General features: G+C 74.3%; 3 protein-coding genes across 3 annotated transcripts; 1 reads left to right on the forward strand and 2 right to left on the reverse strand.

The window, feature by feature from the left end:
* Positions 1 to 798: 798 nt before the first annotated feature.
* On the reverse strand, positions 799 to 3,296 carry LOC148053608 (uncharacterized). The gene is made up of 3 exons (XM_087772912.1): positions 2,656 to 3,296; positions 2,156 to 2,563; positions 799 to 921 (listed from the first exon to the last, which is right to left on the reverse strand). The coding sequence occupies exons 1-3, from the start codon at positions 2,824 to 2,826 to the stop codon at positions 799 to 801; spliced, it is 702 nt and encodes a 233-aa protein (XP_087629038.1). The 5' UTR covers positions 2,827 to 3,296.
* A 2,926-nt stretch (positions 3,297 to 6,222) lies between these two features.
* On the reverse strand, positions 6,223 to 8,587 carry GPHA2 (glycoprotein hormone subunit alpha 2). Its single transcript, XM_087773040.1, has 3 exons — positions 8,358 to 8,587; positions 7,483 to 7,649; positions 6,223 to 6,452 (listed from the first exon to the last, which is right to left on the reverse strand). Exons 1-3 carry the CDS (start codon positions 8,446 to 8,448, stop codon positions 6,351 to 6,353), a joined length of 360 nt encoding a protein of 119 aa, XP_087629166.1. The 5' UTR covers positions 8,449 to 8,587; the 3' UTR covers positions 6,223 to 6,350.
* ARL2 (ARF like GTPase 2) lies at positions 8,514 to 12,019 on the forward strand. Its single transcript, XM_087773032.1, has 5 exons — positions 8,514 to 8,693; positions 9,217 to 9,327; positions 10,764 to 10,926; positions 11,234 to 11,314; positions 11,785 to 12,019. The coding sequence occupies exons 1-5, from the start codon at positions 8,629 to 8,631 to the stop codon at positions 11,917 to 11,919; spliced, it is 555 nt and encodes a 184-aa protein (XP_087629158.1). The 5' UTR covers positions 8,514 to 8,628; the 3' UTR covers positions 11,920 to 12,019.
* Positions 12,020 to 17,534: the final 5,515 nt, after the last annotated feature.

A 17,534-nucleotide genomic window follows, 5' to 3' on the forward strand; every position in this document is an offset into this window, starting at 1 on the left:
GACCCCAGAGGGGGTGGCAGAGGCCTGGGGGGTGACAAGGGACCTCAGGGGGCTGTGACAGGGCCATGGGGGGGTGACAGGGGACCAGGGGACCCGGTGACTCCAGGGGGTGACAGGGGACCCCAGGGGCTGTGACAGGGCCCCGTGGGGGTGAGAGGGGACCCAGTGACTCTGGGGGGGTGACAGGGGGTGAGAGGGGACCCGGTGACTGCGGGGGCGACAGGGGGTGACAGGGGACCCCGGGGGCTGTGACAGGGCCCCGTGGGGGTGACAGGGGACCCGGTGACTCTGGGGGTGACAGGGGGTGAGAGGGGACCCGGTGACAGGGGACCCCGGGGGCGACAGGGCCCCGTGGGGGTGACAGGGGACCCGGTGACTCTGGGGGGTGACAGGGGACCCAGCGACTGCGGGGGGGTGACAGGGGGTGACAGGGGACCCCGGGGGCTGTGACAGGGCCCCGTGGGGGTGAGAGGGGACCCAGTGACTCTGGGGGGTGACAGGGGGTGAGAGGGGACCCGGTGACTGCGGGGGCGACAGGGGGTGAGAGGGGACCCCGGGGGCTGTGACAGGGCCCCGTGGGGGGTGACAGGGGACCCGGTGACTCTGGGGGGTGACAGGGGGTGAGAGGGGACCCGGTGACTGCGGGGGGCGACAGGGGGTGACAGGGGACCCAGCGACTGCGGGGGGTGACAGGGGGTGACAGGGGACCCCGGGGGCTGTGACAGGGCCCCAGTGGGGGTGAGAGGGGACCCAGTGACTCTGGGGGGGTGACAGGGGGTGAGAGGGGACCCCGGGGGGCTATGACAGGGCCCCAGTGGGGGGTGACAGGGGACCCGGTGACTCCGGGGGGTGACAGGGGGTGACAGGGGACCCCGGGGGCTGTGACAGGGCCCCGTGGGGGTGACAGGGGACCCGGTGACTCTGGGGGGGTGACAGGGGGTGACAGGGGACCCAGCGACTGCGGGGGGTGACAGGGGGTGACAGGGGACCCCGGGGGCTGTGACAGGGCCCCAGTGGGGGTGACAGGGGACCCGGTGACTCCGGGGGGTGACAGGGGGTGACAGGGGACCCCGGGGGCTGTGACAGGGCCCCGTGGGGGGTGACAGGGGACCCGGTGACTGCGGGGGGGTGACAGGGGGTGACAGGGGACCCCGGGGGCTGTGACAGGGCCCCAGTGGGGGTGACGGGGGACCCGGTGACTGCGGGGGGTGACAGGGGGTGACAGGGGACCCCGGGGGCTGTGACAGGGCCCCGTGGGGGGTGACAGGGGACCCGGTGACTGCGGGGGGGTGACAGGGGGTGACAGGGGACCCCGGGGGCTGTGACAGGGCCCCGTGGGGGTGACAGGGGACCCGGTGACTCCGGGGGGTGACAGGGGGTGACAGGGGACCCGGTGACTGCGGGGGGGTGACAGGGGGTGACAGGGGACCCCGGGGGCTGTGACAGGGCCCCGTGGGGGGTGAGAGGGGACCCGGTGACTCCGGGGGGTGACAGGGGGTGACAGGGGACCCGGTGACTGCGGGGGGTGACAGGGGGTGACAGGGGACCCCGGGGGCTGTGACAGGGCCCCGTGGGGGTGACAGGGGACCCGGTGACTGCGGGGGGTGACAGGGGGTGAGAGGGGACCCCGGGGGCTGTGACAGGGCCCCAGTGGGGGGTGACAGGGGACCCGGTGACTCCGGGGGGGTGACAGGGGGTGACAGGGGACCCCGGGGGCTGAGACAGGGCCCCAGTGGGGGGTGACGGGGGACCCGGTGACTGCGGGGGTGACAGGGGGTGACAGGGGACCCCGGGGGCTGTGACAGGGCCCCGTGGGGGTGACAGGGGACCCGGTGACTGCGGGGGGTGACAGGGGGTGACAGGGAACCCCGGGGGCTGTGACAGGGCCCCGGGGGGTGACAGGGGTGACAGGGGACCCGGTGACTCCAGGGGGGGGTGACAGGGGGTGACAGGGGACCCGGTGACTGCGGGGGGTGACAGGGGGTGACAGGGGACCCCGGGGGCTGTGACAGGGCCCCGTGGGGGTGAGAGGGGACCCGGTGACTCCGGGGGGTGACAGGGGGTGAGAGGGGACCCGGTGACTGCGGGGGGGTGACAGGGGGTGACAGGGGACCCCGGGGGCTGTGACAGGGCCCCAGTGGGGGTGACAGGGGACCCGGTGACTCCGGGGGGTGACAGGGGGTGACAGGGGACCCCGGGGGCTGTGACAGGGCCCCGTGGGGGGGTGACAGGGGACCCGGTGACTCTGGGGGGGTGACAGGGGACCCAGCGACTGCGGGGGGGTGACAGGGGGTGACAGGGGACCCCGGGGGCTGTGACAGGGCCCCGTGGGGGGGGTGACAGGGGACCCGGTGACTCCGGGGGGGTGACGGGGGGCGAGAGGGGACGCGGGGGGCGGCGGGGCCCACTCACGGGGGCCGAGGGCCAGGCGCAGCCCGGTGACCCGCAGGCGGCAGGGCCGGGTGCCCAGCGCGGCCCAGGGCACGGTGACGCTGACGGCGCCCAGGGAGCCCTCCCGCAGCTCCAGCGGCGCCCCCGCCGCCGCCAGCACCTCATCCACCGCCTGGGGGAGGGGGAAGCGGCGCTCAGTGCCCCCCGCCGCGGCGGCACACACGCACCGGGCCCCCGCCCCCCTCCCCCCCGGCCGGGCCTCACCGCGGCGCGCAGGCGGAGGTCGCGCAGGGCCCCGGTCCCGCCGCGGAGGTCGAGGCTGAGCTGCTCCAGCCGCAGCCGCTCCTCCAGGAAGGGACCGAGCGATCGCTCCAGCGCGTAACGGGCGGCCCGGGCCTTCAGCGCCTCCGGCCAGGCCGAGGCCCAGCGCCGCATCCCGCCGCTCCGCTCCCGCCGCGCCTGCCCGCGCCTCGCCGCTTCCGCTTCCGGTCCCGCCCCCGCGCCCTCCCCATTGGCCGAGGGGAGGGGCGAAGGGGCGGGTTAGCGGAGGGCTGCTCCTCTCCGCCCCCTTCCGCTGGGGGCGGGCTCTCGGGGAGGGCGTTGCCACGGCGACGGGGCGGAAGTGACGGAGGCGGAAGTAGCGGCGGGGGCCGGTGGCGGCGGGGACGGCCCCGGGCCCCCAGCGATGACCCGGAAGTACCGCGGGGCGCGGCGACCTTTGACCCCCCCCGGTGACCCCACCCCCCCACGAGCGGGGGCGGGGCCTGGGTGAGGGGGCGGGGCCGGACACCCCCACCCCCACCCCCCCCGGGCTGGGGACACGCGGGGATCCACCACGGCGCTGGTGGGGGGCGATAAATGACGTCACTGTGACGTCACCCACGGGTGTGGCCCCGTGCCCGGCCCCCGCGGCTCCCCCTGAACCCCCCATCCCCCCCCAACCCCTGGGACCCCCCAAAACTCCAGGCCCCCCCCCCCCCCCAAACGCCTGGTGCCCCCCAATTTGTGGGGGTCCCCCCCCCGCACCCCCGGGCCCCCCCGAATCCCGGGGCCCCCCCAAAACCCCAGGGCCCCCCAAAATCCTGGGGTCCCCCCCCAAACCCCAGGGCCCCCCCAAAACCCCAGGGCCCCCCAAAATCCTGGGGGCCCCCCCAAAACCCCAGGGCCCCCCAAGCTCCAGGGCCCCCCCAAAATCCTGGGGCCCCCCAAACCCCAGGGCCCCCCAAGCCCCAGGGCCCCCCCCAAAATCCTGGGGCCCCCCCCAAATCCTGGGGCCCCCCCAAACCCCAGGGCCCCCCCAAGCCCCAGGGCCCCCCAAACTCCCGGGCCCCCCCCGAAACCCCAGGGCCCCCCCAAAACCCCAGGGCCCCCCCAAAATCCTGGGGGCCCCCCCCAAACCCCAGGGCCCCCCCAAGCCCCAGGGCCCCCCCAAAATCCTGGGGCCCCCCCAAAATCCTGGGGGCCCCCCAAAATCCCGGGGCCCCCCAAAACCCCAGGGCCCCCCAAGCCCCAGGGCCCCCCCCAAAATCCTGGGGCCCCCCCCAAATCCTGGGGCCCCCCCCCAAACCCCAGGGCCCCCCCAAGCCCCAGGGCCCCCCAAAATCCCGGGGCCCCCCCAAAACCCCAGGGCCCCCCAAGCCCCAGGGCCCCCCCAAAATCCCGGGGCCCCCCGAAACCCCAGGGCCCCCCAAGCCCCAGGGCCCCCCAAAACCCCAGGGCCCCCCAAAATCCTGGGGGCCCCCCAAAACCCCAGGGCCCCCCAAGCTCCAGGGCCCCCAAAATCCTGGGGCCCCCCCAAACCCTGGGGCCCCCCCAAACCCCAGGGCCCCCCAAGCCCCAGGGCCCCCCAAAATCCCGGGGCCCCCAAACCCCAGGGCCCCCCAAGCCCCAGGGCCCCCCAAAATCCCGGGGCCCCCCCAAAACCCCAGGGCCCCCCAAGCCCCAGGGCCCCCCAAAATCCCGGGGCCCCCCGAAACCCCAGGGCCCCCCAAAACCCCAGGGCCCCCCAAAATCCTGGGGGCCCCCCCAAACCCCAGGGCCCCCCAAGCCCCAGGGCCCCCCAAAATCCTGGGGCCCCCCCAAAAATCCTGGGGGCCCCCCAAAATCCCGGGGCCCCCCCAAAACCCCAGGGCCCCCCAAGCCCCAGGGCCCCCCAAAATCCTGGGGCCCCCCAAAAATCCTGGGGGCCCCCCAAAATCCCGGGGCCCCCCCAAAACCCCAGGGCCCCCAAGCCCCAGGGCCCCCCAAAATCCTGGGGCCCCCCAAAATCCTGGGGGCCCCCCCAAAATCCCGGGGCCCCCCCCAAAACCCCAGGGCCCCCCAAGCCCCAGGGCCCCCCCAAAATCCCGGGGCCCCCCGAAACCCCAGGGCCCCCCAAGCCCCAGGGCCCCCCCAAAATCCTGGGGGCCCCCCAAAATCCCGGCCCCCCCCCCCCCACCACCACTCTGTCATCCTGCAGCTTCGTTTAATGGCACTTGGGGCGCGTCCCGGCGGGGGGACCCCGACATCTGGGGGGGTCCCCCAACATCTGGGGGGGGGTCCCCGACATCTGGGGGGGTCCCCGAATCCGGGGGGGACCCCACATTCGGGGGGGGGGGGGGCAAGGCATCTGAAGGGGTCCCCAACATCTGGGGGGCCCAAGGCATCCGGGAGGACCCTGACATCTGGGGGGACCCCAACATCTGGGGGGACCCCACATCCCGGGGGGGTCCCCAGCACCCGGGGGGGGGGTGTCCCAGATTTGGGGTCCCAGGTTTGGGGTGGGGGTGGGGGTCCTGGTTGGGGGGGGCCCGGGTTGGGGGGGCGCCGTTCGGGGGCGCCAGTTTGGGGGTGCCAGGGTTGGGGTGCGGGCAGGGGTCCCAGTTGGGGGGTGAAGGTGGGGGTCCCGGGTTTGGGGGTGCGGGTGGGGGTCCTGGTTGGGGGGTCCCAGGTTGGGGTCCCGGGGGGGGGCCTGGTTGGGGGGGGCGGGGGGGGCCCCTGGCGGGGGGGGCTGGTTGGGGGGTCCTGGGTTTGGGGGTCCCAGTTGGGGGTCCCAGTTGGGGATGTCCCAGTTGGGGGGTCCCAATTGGGGGTCCGGGTGGGGGGTCCCAGCTGGGGGTCCCAGTTGGGGGTCCGGGTGGGGGGGGTCCCAGTTGTTGGGGGTCCCAGTTGGGGGTGTCCCAGTTGGGGGTCCCAGTTGGGGGTCCGGGTGGGGGGGTCCCAGTTGTTGGGGGTCCCAGTTGGGGGTCCCAGTTGGGGGTCCGGGTGGGGGGTCCCAGTTGGGGGTCCCAGTTGGGGGGGTCCCAGTTGGGATCCCAGTTGGGGGTGTCCCAGTTGGGGGTGTCCCAGTTGGGGGTCCCAGTTGGGGGTCCGGGTGGGGGGGTCCCAGTTGGGGGTCCCAGTTGGGGGTCCCAGTTGGGGGGGGCCCAGTTGGGGGTCCGGGTGGGGGGGTCCCAGTTGGGGGTCCCAGTTGGGGGGGGTCCCAGGTGGGATCCCAGTTGGGGGTGTCCCAGTTGGGGGTGTCCCAGTTGGGGGTCCCAGTTGGGGGTCCGGGTGGGGGGGTCCCAGTTGGGGGGTCCCAGTTGGGGGGTCCCAGTTGGGATCCCAGTTGGGGGTCCAGGTGGGGGGGTCCCAGTTGGGGGGGTCCCAGTTGGGGGTCCGGGTGCAGGGGTCCCAGTTGTTGGGGGTCCCAGTTGGGGGGTCCCAGTTGGGGGGGTCCCAGTTGGGGGGTCCCAGTTGGGGGTCCCAGTTGGGGGGGGTCCCAGTTGGGATCCCAGTTGGGGGTGTCCCAGTTGGGGGTGTCCCAGTTGGGGGTCCCAGTTGGGGGTCCCAGTTGGGGGGGTCCCAGTTGGGATCCCAGTTGGGGGTCCAGGTGGGGGGGTCCCAGTTGGGGGGGTCCCAGTTGGGGGTCCGGGTGCAGGGGTCCCAGTTGTTGGGGGTCCCAGTTGGGGGGGTCCCAGTTGGGGGGTCCCAGTTGGGGGTCAGTAGCGGGCGAGGCGGCACATGTCGCAGCGGCAGCCGCGGGCCGAGACCGTCTGGAGGCGGCGGCGGGCGCCCCCCGGGCAGCGCAGCGTCACCCGCACCTGGGCGGGGCGCGGGGCGGGGCTGGCACCGGGCGGGGCCGGGCCACGCCCTCCCATGCCCCGCCCCGCCCGGGGCCTCGGCCCCCGCCCTCGCGCCCTCCCACGCCCCCTCGCACGCTCCCGCACGCCCGCGTGCTCCTCGCCCCCTCGCACGCCCTCGCACACCCTTACACCCCATCACACCCTCGCACACCCCCTCGCACACCCTTACACCCCATCACACCCTCACACACCACCTCGCACGCCCCCGCACACCCTTTACACCCTCATCGCACCCTCGCACACCCCCTCACACACGCTTACACCCCATCGCGCCCTCGCACACCCCCTCGCACGCCCCCGCACACCCTTTACACCCCCATCGCACCCTCACACACCCCCTCACACACACTTACACCCCATTGCGCCCTCGCACACCACCTCACACACCCTCACACGCCCTCACACACCCTTACACCCCATCACACCCTCACACACCCCCTCACACCCTCACACCCCCTTGCACACCCTTACACCCCCTCACACCCTCACACCCCCTCGCACACCCTTACACCCCATCACACCCTCGCACACCCCCTCGCACCTCTCACACCCCCTCGCACCCCCTCACACACCCTCGCACCCCGTCGCGCACCCCCGCACGACCTCGCACGCCCTTTACACCCCCATCGCACCCTCGCACACCCCCTCGCACGCCCTTTACACCCCCTCGCACACCCCCTCGCACCCCCTCACACCCCCTCGCACCCCCTCGCACGGCCCCGCGCGCCCTCGCACGCCCTTTACACCCCCTCGCACACCCCCTCGCACCCCTCACACCCCCATCACACCCTCGCACGCCCTTTACACCCCCTCGCACACCCCCTCGCACCCCTCACACCCCCATCACACCCTCGCACGCCCTTTACACCCCCTCGCACACCCCCTCGCACCCCCTCACACCCCCATCACACCCTCGCACGCCCTTTACACCCCCTCGCACACCCCCTCACACCCCCTCGCACCCCGTCGCGCACCCTCGCACGCCCACCTTGTGCGCGCGGGCGATGGTGCAGCAGCGGGCGAGGGAGGTGCGGGGGCGGCGGCTGGCGGCCAGGACGGCGCGGGGGGAGGGGAAGGCGCTGGACTCGCAGTGGCCCACGCAGGCGGCCGCCGCCCCCCCCCGGCACCCCCCGGCGCCCGGCCCCACCTGCACCCCTGCGGGCACCGGTGGGGGGGGGCACCCACGGGGGGGGAGGGGCCAAAACCCCGGGGGGTCCCAAAACCCTGGGGCCCGGGGGGGGGCACCCACGGGGGGAGGGGTCAAAATCCTGGGGCCCTGGGGGGGGGGGCACCCACGGGGGGGGAGGGGCCAAAACCCTGGGGGGTCCCAAAACCCTGGGGCCCTGGGGGGGGGGGGCACCCACGGGGGGGGGGAGGGGCCAAAACCCTGGGGGGTCCCAAAATCCTGGGGCTTCGGGGGGGGCACCCACGGGGGGGGGGGGGGGAGGGGCCAAAACCCTGGGGGGTCCCAAAACCCTGGGGCCCTGGGGGGGGGGCACCCACGGGGGGGGGGAGGGGTCAAAACCCTGGGGGTCCCAAAATCCTGGGGCCTTGGGGGGGGGGGCACCCACGGGGGGGAGGGGCCAAAACCCCGGGGGGTCCCAAAACCCTGGGGCCCTGGGGGGGGGGACCCAAAACCCTGGGTCCCTCGGGGGGGGGGTCTCTCGGGGGGAGGGGGGTCCCTCGGGGGTGGGGGTTCCTCAGTGAGCGGGGGAGGGTCCTCGGGGGGGTCCCTGGGGGGTGGGGGGTCCCTCGGCGGGGGGGGGGTCCCTGGGGGGGGGGTTCCTGGGGGGTGGGGGGTCCCTCGGGGGGGGTCTCTCGAGAGGGGGCGGTTCCGGGGGGGGGTGGGGTCCCCCCGCTTACACTGGAGGCGGCAGGCGGGGGCGGGGCGGTCGGGCAGGGCCGGGGGCAGCAGCAGCAGCAGCAGCAGCAGCAGGAGGCGGAGGGCGGCCATGGCGGGGGGCGTGTCCTGTCCCCCCACCCCGCCCGGCCACGGCCCCGCCCCGCCCGAGCCACGCCCACCACCCCCCCGCCGGGGCTCCTCCTCCCCTGCAGGGGGCGCCGAGCGCTGCCGGCGCAGAGCCGGAAGCGGAGCGGCGGGGGGCGTGGCCGGGCGGCGGCGCGCGCGGCGGCCATGGGGCTGCTGACGATCCTGAAGAAGATGCGGGAGAAGGAGCGCGAGCTGCGGCTGCTCGTGCTGTGGGTGGGGCCGGGGGGCGGGGCCCGAGGGGGGCGGGGCGGGGCCGGGCCGGAGTCCGGGGGGGGGAAGGGGGCGGGGGGGGGGGGGGGAGCCGGGTCGGGGGCTGGGGGGGGGGGAAGCCAATGGGAGGGGGCGTGGTGTCAGCATGGAGGGGTGGGGCCGACGGCTCGGGGCGGGGCTAGCGCGGGGGTGGGGCTAAGGGGCCCATGGGAGTGGCACAGGGAGAGGGGGTGGGGCTAAAGGGCGGGGCCAATCAGGGGGTGGGGCTGGGAGTGAAGGGGCTGGGAGCGTAGGGGCGGGGCCAACGGCCAGGGTGGGGCTGGGCGTGAAGGGGCGGGGCTGGCTGCGAAGGGGTGGGGCCTGGTGTGAAGGGGGCGGGGCCCGGTCTGAAGGGGCAGGGCCCAGCTGCAAGGTGGGGGCGAGGCGGGTGGGCTGTGGGAAGGGGCGTGGGCGGGCCGGTGGGCGGGGCCGGTGGGCGTGGCCGGTGGGCGTGGCCCCCACCGCCCCGCCCCCCCCGGGCAGGGGCCTGGACAACGCGGGGAAGACGACGCTGCTGAAGCGCTTCAACGGGGAGGACGTGGCCACCATCTCCCCCACCCTCGGCTTCAACATCAAGACCCTGGAGCACCGCGGGTGAGCCGCCGGGCCACCGGGCCACCGGGGCGGTGGCCGCGGTGGCCGCGGGGGTGATGGCGGGCTTGGTTGTCATGGTAGCGGCCATGGTGGCCATGCCGGGGGCGGTGATGGAGGGCTCGTAGCACAGGATGGTCATGGCGGATGGCCACCTTGGTCATGGCGGTGGCCGCGCTGATCACGGTGGTGGCCACCTTGGCCATGGCACTGGGGGCCACCTTGGTCATGGTGGTGGCCACGCTGATCGCAGTGGTGGCCACCTTGGCCATGGCACTGGTGGCCACGTTGGTCATGGTGGTGGCCATGGTGGCCACGGCACTGGTGGCCACATTGGTCATGGTGGTGGCCACCTTGGTCATGGCGGTGGCCGCGCTGATCACGGTGGTGGCCACCTTGGCCATGGCACTGGGGGCCACCTTGGTCATGGTGGTGGCCACCTTGGTCATGGCGGTGCCAGTGATGGTGGTCTTGTAGCTGAGGATGGTGGCCACCTTGGTCATGGTGCTGGCCACACTGGCCATGGCACTGGTGGCCACCTTGGTCATGGTGGTGGCCACGCGGATCACGGTGGTGGCCACCTTGGCCATGGCACTGGTGGCCATGTTGGTCATGGTGGTGGCCATGGTGGCCACAATGGGGGCAGTGATGGTGATCTTGTAGCTGAGGACGGTGGCCACCTTGGTCATGGTGGTGGCCACACTGATCACGGTGGTGGCCACCTTGGCCATGGCGCCGGTGGCCATGTTGGTCATGGCGGTGGCCACCTTGGCCACGGCAGTGGCAGTGATGGTGGTCTTGTAGCTCAGGATGGTGGCCACGTTGGCCATGGCCATGGTGACCACGTTGGTCAAGGCGGTGGCCACGTTGATCATAGTGGTGGCCCACAAGTCAGGGCGGTGGCCACGCTGATCACAGGGGTGGTGGTCTTGTAGCTCACAATGGTGGCCACATTGGTCATGGCGGGGGTGGCCACATTGATCGTGTTGGTGGCCATGGTGGCGGTGCCAGAGGCCAATGATGGCAGCCACGTTGGCAGCCATGTTGGTGGCCACGTTGGCCACCATGATGGCGGCCATGTTGGCAGTGGCAGAGGCCGACGCAGGCGGCCATGTTGGCAGCCATATTGGCAGCCATGACGGCGGCCATGTTGGCAGTGGCAGAGGCCGACGCAGGCGGCCATGTTGGCAGCCATATTGGCAGCCATGACGGCGGCCATGTTGGCAGTGGCAGAGGCCGACGCAGGCGGCCATGTTGGCAGCCATATTGGCAGCCATGACGGCGGCCATGTTGGCAGTGGCAGAGGCCGACGCAGGCGGCCATGTTGGCAGCCATATTGGCAGCCATGACGGCGGCCATGTTGGCAGTGGCAGAGGCCGACGCAGGCGGCCATGTTGGCAGCCATATTGGCAGCCATGACGGCGGCCATGTTGCCCCAGGTTCAAGCTGAACGTCTGGGACGTGGGCGGGCAGAGCTCCCTGCGCTCCTATTGGCGCAATTACTTCGAGAGCACCGACGGCCTCGTCTGGGTGGTCGACAGCGGCGACCGGCAGCGCCTCCAGCTCTGCGCCCGCGAGCTGCGCGGGCTCCTGCGCGAGGAGGTGACGGGGCCGCGGCGGGGACCTGGGGCTCGGGGGGACACGGGGGGGGGGGGGACACACACGTGGGGACACGGGGGGGACATGGGGACGTGGGGGACAAGGGGGTGTGGGGGGGACGTGGGGACACGAGGGTGGGGGGGGACACGAGGGACATGGGGACACGGGGGTGTGGGGGGGGGGACATGGGGGTCACGGGGGACACGAGGACATGGGGGCACGATGGGGACATGGGGACACGGGTCGTGATGGGGACCTGGGGGTCACGGGGTGGGGGGGGGAGGTGACACCGCCGCCGCCCCCTCCCCAGCGCCTGGCCGGGGCCACCCTCCTCGTCTTCGCCAACAAGCAGGACCTGCCCGGCGCCCTCCCGGCCAGCGCCATCCGCGAGGTGCGCGGCCACCTGGGGCCCCCCAAAACCCCCCCCGGGGCCCCCCCAAAACCCCTGGGCCCCCCCCCCCCAGACGCCCGGGTCCCTGGGGGGGGTGGGGGTGGGGTCCCATGGCCCCTCATGGACGCCTGGGTCCCTGGGTGGGGGGTGTGTGGGGTCCCCACTGGGTCCCTGGGTGGGGGGGGGGGGCCCGTGGCCACTCGGGGGCGGCCGGGGCCCTGGGTGGGGGGTCTGGGGTCCCCCCTGGGTCCCTGGGTGGGGGAGGGGGTCCCATGGCCCCCCATGGCCGTGGGGGGGGGGGTGTTCCCGTGGCCCCACCAGACGCCCGGGTCCCTGGGTGGGGGGGGGGGTCCCGGGGCCACTCGTGGCCGCCCGGGTCCCTGGGTGGGGGGGAGTCTGGGGTCCCCCCTGGGTCTCGGGGGGGGGGGGGGGTCCCGTGGCCCCCCCCAGACCCCCGGGTCCCCCCGCAGGCCCTGGAGCTGGACGCCATCCGGAGCCACCATTGGTGCATCCAGGGCTGCTCGGCCTTCACCGGCCACAACCTCCTGGCCGGCATCGACTGGCTGCTGGACGACATCGCCAGCCGCCTCTGCCCCGCCGACTGACCCCGCCCCGCCACGCCCCGCCCCGCCCCGCCCCGCCCCGCCCCGCCCCCGGCCGCGATGGGGCTGGGGGCACCGAGCCCCCCCCTCCTCCCAATAAAGGCGGTGGTGGACGGCCGCGGGGGGCTGGGTTGGGGGGGGGGGGGGGGCACCCCCAAAGGGGCTGGGGGACCCCCGAAATGGCTCCTTGGGGGCCCTGGGGTGGTTGGGGGGGCTGGGGGCAGTTGGGGGGGTCCCTGAGGCAGTTTTGGGGGGGTTGGGGGCAGTTTTGGGGTCCCTGAGGCAATTTGGGGGGGTTGGGGGCAGTTGGGGGGTCCTTGGGGCAGTTTGGGGGGGGCCGGGGCAGTTTTGGGGTCCCTGGGGCAGTTTGGGGGGGGTTGGGGGCAGTTGGGGGGGTCCCTGGGGGAGTTTTGGGGGGGCTGGGGGCAGTTTTGGGGTCCCGGGGGCAGTTTGAGGGGTCCCTGGGACAGTTTGGGGCCGGGTGGGGGCAGTTGGGGGGTCCCTGGGGGAGTTTGGGGGGTTGGGGGCAGTTTGGGGGTGGGTGGGGGCAGTTGGGGGGGTCCCTGGGGGAGTTTGGGGGGCCGGGGCAGTTTTGGGGTCCCTGGGGCTGTTGGGGGTGTTGGGGGCAGTTGCGGGGGGGAGCAGGGGTGGTTCCAGGGGGCGGGGCCTGGGGGGGGGGGGAAGGGGAGGGCGGAGCCACCGGGATCCCTGACACCCTGGAGAGGTGGGGCTTTGGGGAGGGGAGGGGCTTCGGAGCGGGGCTTTCCCGGGTGGGTGTGGTTTCTGCTTGGGGGCGTGGCCATGGTGGGGGTGGGGTCCTAATGCCCCCCCCCCTCGTTTCCAAGCCCCCCCCCCCCCCCCGGGGCCCGGGCGGACTCGGCCGCAGCGGGGGGGGGGGGGGGTGCTTTATTGGGGTGCGGGGGGGGGTGGGGGATCACGGCAGGGGCCCCCCGGGGGTCCCTGAAGGCGGGGGGGGGCAGCAGAGGCCCTTCCTCCTCATCCTCACTGGACGCCTGTGGGGACACGGGGGCCCCCCCGCGTCACCCCCCCATTAAGCCCCCCAGTGCCCCCCAGGGTCACCCCTCCCCCCCAGGGTCACTCCCCCCCCAGGGCCCCCCCAAGCCCCCCCCCCGCCACCCCCCATAGGGTCCCCCCCCATGGGCCCCCCATAACATCCCCCACCCTCCACTAATGTCACTTCTCCCCATGGGTCCCCCCATAGGGTCACCCCCCCCAGGGTCACACCCCCCCCCCCAGTGTCACCCCCCCAGGGTCACCCCCCCCAGTGTCACCCCCCCCCCCCAGGGTCACCCCCCCCAGGGTCACCCCCCCATATCCCCCCTCCCCCACTCACCGGGGCCCCCGGGGGGGGCGCAGGCCCGGGGGGCCCCCCAGCACCCGCTGCAGCGCCTCGGCCACGCGTCGGGACAGCGTCACCCGCTCCAGCGCCACCGCCTGCGCCTGCGCCCCGACGCGTGGGTGCCCCCCCCCCCACACCTGGGTGCCCCCCAAACCCCTGGGTGCCCCCCCCCCGGGTGCCCACCCCCCCGGGTGCCGCCCACCCCCTGGGTGCCCCCCCGATGCCTGGGTGCCCCCCCACCCCTGGGTGCCCCCCCGATACCTGGGTGCCCCCCACCCCCACCCCTGGGTGCCCCCCAAACCCCCGGGTGCCCCCCCACCCCCTGGGTGCCCCCCTCACCCCTGGGTGCCCCCCAAACCCCCGCGTGCCCCCCACCCCCTGGGTGCCCCCCCCATACCTGAGCTCCCCCCCCCCCCGATGCCTGGGTGCCCCCCCACCCCTGGGTGCCCCCCCCGGGTGCCCCCCCACCCCCTGGGTGCCCCCCCCATACCTGGGCGCCCCCCCCGAGTGCCCCCCACCCCCTCGTGCCCCCTCCCCACCTAGGCCCCCCCCCACCCCTGGGTGCCCCCCACCCCTGGGTGCCCCCCGGCGCCGGGGCCCCTCACCAGGCCGCGCAGTCGCTCCTCCAGGAGGCGGTTGAGCCGCTGGGAGTTGGCGTATTCGTCCTGGAGCCTGCGGGGACACCCAACTGGGGGAACTGGGAGCACTGGGAGGGCACGCTGGGGGGACTGGGAGCACTGGGAGCCCTGGAGAGGGGCACTGGGAGCACTGGGAGGGTACGCTGGGGGCACTGGGAGCACTGGGAGCCCTGGAGAGGGGCACTGGGAGCACTGGGAGGGCACGCTGGGGGGACTGGGAGCACTGGGAGCCCTGGAGAGGGGCACTGGGAGCACTGGGAGGGCACGCTGGGGGGACTGGGAGCACTGGGAGCCCTGGAGCGGGGCACTGGGAGCACTGGGAGGACACGCTGGGGGCACTGGGAGCACTGGGAGCCCTGGAGAGGGGCACTGGGAGCACTGGGAGGGCACGCTGGGGGGACTAGGAGCACTGGGAACCCTGGGGGAGGCGGACTGGGAGCACTGGGAGCCCTGGGAGGGGCAAATGGGGAATTGGAAGCCCTGGGAGGGGCACTGGAAACACTGGGAGGGGGACTGGGAGCACTGGGAAGGCACGCTGGGGGAACTGGGAGCACTGGGAGCTCTGGAGAGGGGCACTGGGAGTACTGGGACCCTTGAGAAGGGGACTGGGAGCACTGGGAGCACTGGGGCTCAGGCACTGGAGGCCCCCAGTGGTGGAGAGCACAGAGCCCCGCCCCTCGGGGTGTGACCCTTCTAAGCCCCGCCCAGACCGACCCCACCCCATAGGCGCGGTGGGCGTGGGCCCCCCAGTGGGCGTGGCCGCCCAGGCCCCGCCCCTCACCTCTCCATCCGCTCCCGGAGGGCGTCGAGCTCCGCCCGCGGCGGGGGGGGCTGCGGGGGGGGGGGGGGAGCGGCTGTGGAGCCCCAAAACCGCCCGGGACCCCCCCCAACTGCCCCAGGGACCCCCCCCAACTGCCCCGACCCCCCCAACTGCCCCAGGGACCCCCCAAACTGCCCCAGGGACCCCCCAACTGCCCCGACCCCCCCAACTGCCCCAGGGACCCCCCAAGACCTGCCCAACCCCCGCCGAACTGCCCCAGAGCCCCCCAAACTGCCCTTGCCCCCCCAAAACCACCCCAGGACCCCCAAAACCACCCCAGCGCTCCCCCCCCCCCAACTCACCCCCTCGGTCCCCCAGCGCCTCCGGCCGCCCCCGGCTCCTGCGGGAGGGAGGGGGAGGGCAGGGGGCACCCAGGGTTTGGGTGCCCCCCCCCCAAGGGGGCCCAGGGGTTTGGGTGCCCCCCCCACAAGGGGACCCCGGAATTTGGGTGCCCCCCCCCCAAGGGGACCGGGGATTTGGGTGCCCCCCCCACAAGGGGACCCCGGAATTTGGGTGCCCCCCCCCCAAGGGGACCGGGGATTTGGGTGCCCCCCCCCACAAGGGGACCCCGGCGCCCCGTACCTGCCCCCCATCCTCCTCCTCCTCCTCCTCCTCCTCCTCCTCCTCCTCCTCCTGGCCGCCCCCCCCCGGCAGAGCGCCCTGGGGGGCGCGGGGTGCCGGCGGCCGGGGGGTGCCCCCCCCCAGGGGGGGCTGCAGGGGCCGGGGGGGCCACCCCAGGGCGCGGAGGTGCGCGGGGCTCAGCACCCTCCGGGTGAGCTCGTCCAAGAAGCGGGAGAAGCGGGGACCCCCCCGGGGCCCCCCCACCGCTTCCAGCGAGCGCCAGCGCCGGGGGAGCCTCCCCCGCCCCCCCCCCCCCCCCCCGCCCCCCCCAGCCCCTCCTGGCTCCGGCTCTGCCCCCGCCGCAGCCCCGTCCCGGGGGGGCCATGGCGGGGACCCCGGCCTCGGCCCGGCCCCTGGCGGCGGGGGGCCCCCGTGGGGGACATTGGGGGGTCCCCGAGGGTCCCCACGGTGCCCCCCAGCCCCTCGGGGACGGCCCTGGGGGGCAGCCGCTCCTGGCTGCGGCTCAGCCCCCGGCGCAGGCGGGTGCCCGAGGGCCTGGCGGGGTCCCCGAGGGTCCCCAGGGGGTCCCCGAGGGGGTCAGGGGGGTCCCCGAGGGTCCCCAGGGGGTCCCCAAATGTCCCCAGGGGGTCCCCGAGCCCCAGGGGGTCCCTCAGGGGGTCCCCTCGGGGCGAGCGGGGGGGCCCCCCGCGGTGGCCTCCCCCCCCTCCGGAGGAGGAGGAGGAGGAGGAGGGGGAGGGGGAGGGGGCGCCCGGGGGGGCCCGGGGGGTGAAGAAGCGCTCGAGCAGCTGCAGCTTCCCCGGGGGCACCGGGCCCCCCGCGCCCCCCCGCGCCCCCCCGCCCCGCGGCCCCCGGCGCTGCCGTAGGGGGGGTCCCCGCGGGCCCCCCCGCTCATCCCCGCCCCCGGGACCCCCGGGACCCCCCGGGACCCCTGAGACCCCCCCCGGGACCCCCGGGACCTCCTGGCCCCTGATCCGGTTCTGCTGGGATCCGGCTCCGGGGCTTTGGTCCGGTTCTGGTCAGATCCGGCTCCGGTCCGGGATCCGGTTCCAGTCCTTAATTCGGTTCCGGGCCTTGATCCAGTTCTGGTGCCTGATCCGGTTCTGAGTGGATCCGGCTCCGCTCCTTGTACCGGCCCCAGTCCTTAATCCGGTTCCTGTCCCTGATCCGGTTCTGGTCTAATCCAGCTCCGGGCTTTGATCCGGTTCTGGTCCCTGATCCGGTTCCGGTCCCTGATCCGGTTCTGGTCTAATCCAGCTCCGGGCTTTGATCCGGTTCCGGTCCAATCCGGTTCTGGCCGGCTCCGGTTCCGGGTCTTGATCCGGTTTGGCTCCGGCTCCGGTCCCTGCCCCGGTTCTGGCTCCGGTTTTTATACCGGCCCCGCCGACGACGTCACCCGCCCACGTGACCCCCAACCCCCCCCCCCCCCCAAGCTCTCACTGGGACTGGGGGCACTGGTGGCACTGGCACTGCTTTCCCTGCTTGTACTGGTTATACTGGTGGCTCTGGCCCTGCCTGTACTGGTGACGCTGGTGCCAGCTGGACTGGTGGCACTGGTATCCCTGGTACTGGCTGTACTGGTTATACTGGTGTCCCCAGCACTGGCTGTACTGGTGGCACTGGTATCCCTGGTGCTGGTTGTACTGGTTATACTGGTGTCCCTGGTGCTGGCTGTACTGCTTATACTGGTGTCCCCAGCAGTGGCTGTACTGGTGGCACTGGTATTCCTGGTGCTGAGTGTACTGGTTATACTGGAGCTGGTCGTACTGATGGCACTGGTGCTGGCTGTACTGGTGTCCCTGGTGCTGGCTGTACTGGTCACACTGGTTCTGGCTGTATCGGTGTCCCTGGTGTCTCTGGCACTGGCTGTACTGGTGACACTGGTGCCAGCTGTATTGGTGTCCCTAGCACTAGCTGTACTGGTTATACTGGTGCTGGCTGTACTGGTGTCCCTGGTGTCTCTGGCACTGGCTGTACTGGTGACACTGGCACCAGCTGTACTGGTTGTACTGGTGCCGGCTGTACTGGTGCCCCCCCAGTGCCCCCCCAGCCAGGCCAAGGGCGGCCGAGGTCGCTCCCAGTCGATACTGGGAGGGTCCCAGTCCGGCCCCGGGGCCGTTTCCATGAGGCAGTGGGGGGGGGTGGGGGGGTGGGGGGAGGGGCCCGTTTCCATGAGGCAGCGGGGGGTGGGGGAGGGGCCCGGACGCCTGGGTCCCCGGGG

Source organism: Nipponia nippon, unplaced genomic scaffold (genome assembly GCF_047370975.1).
Source record: "Nipponia nippon isolate SJK-2023a ecotype South Korea unplaced genomic scaffold, ASM4737097v1 scaffold_38, whole genome shotgun sequence".
Taxonomy (NCBI): domain Eukaryota; kingdom Metazoa; phylum Chordata; class Aves; order Pelecaniformes; family Threskiornithidae; genus Nipponia; species Nipponia nippon.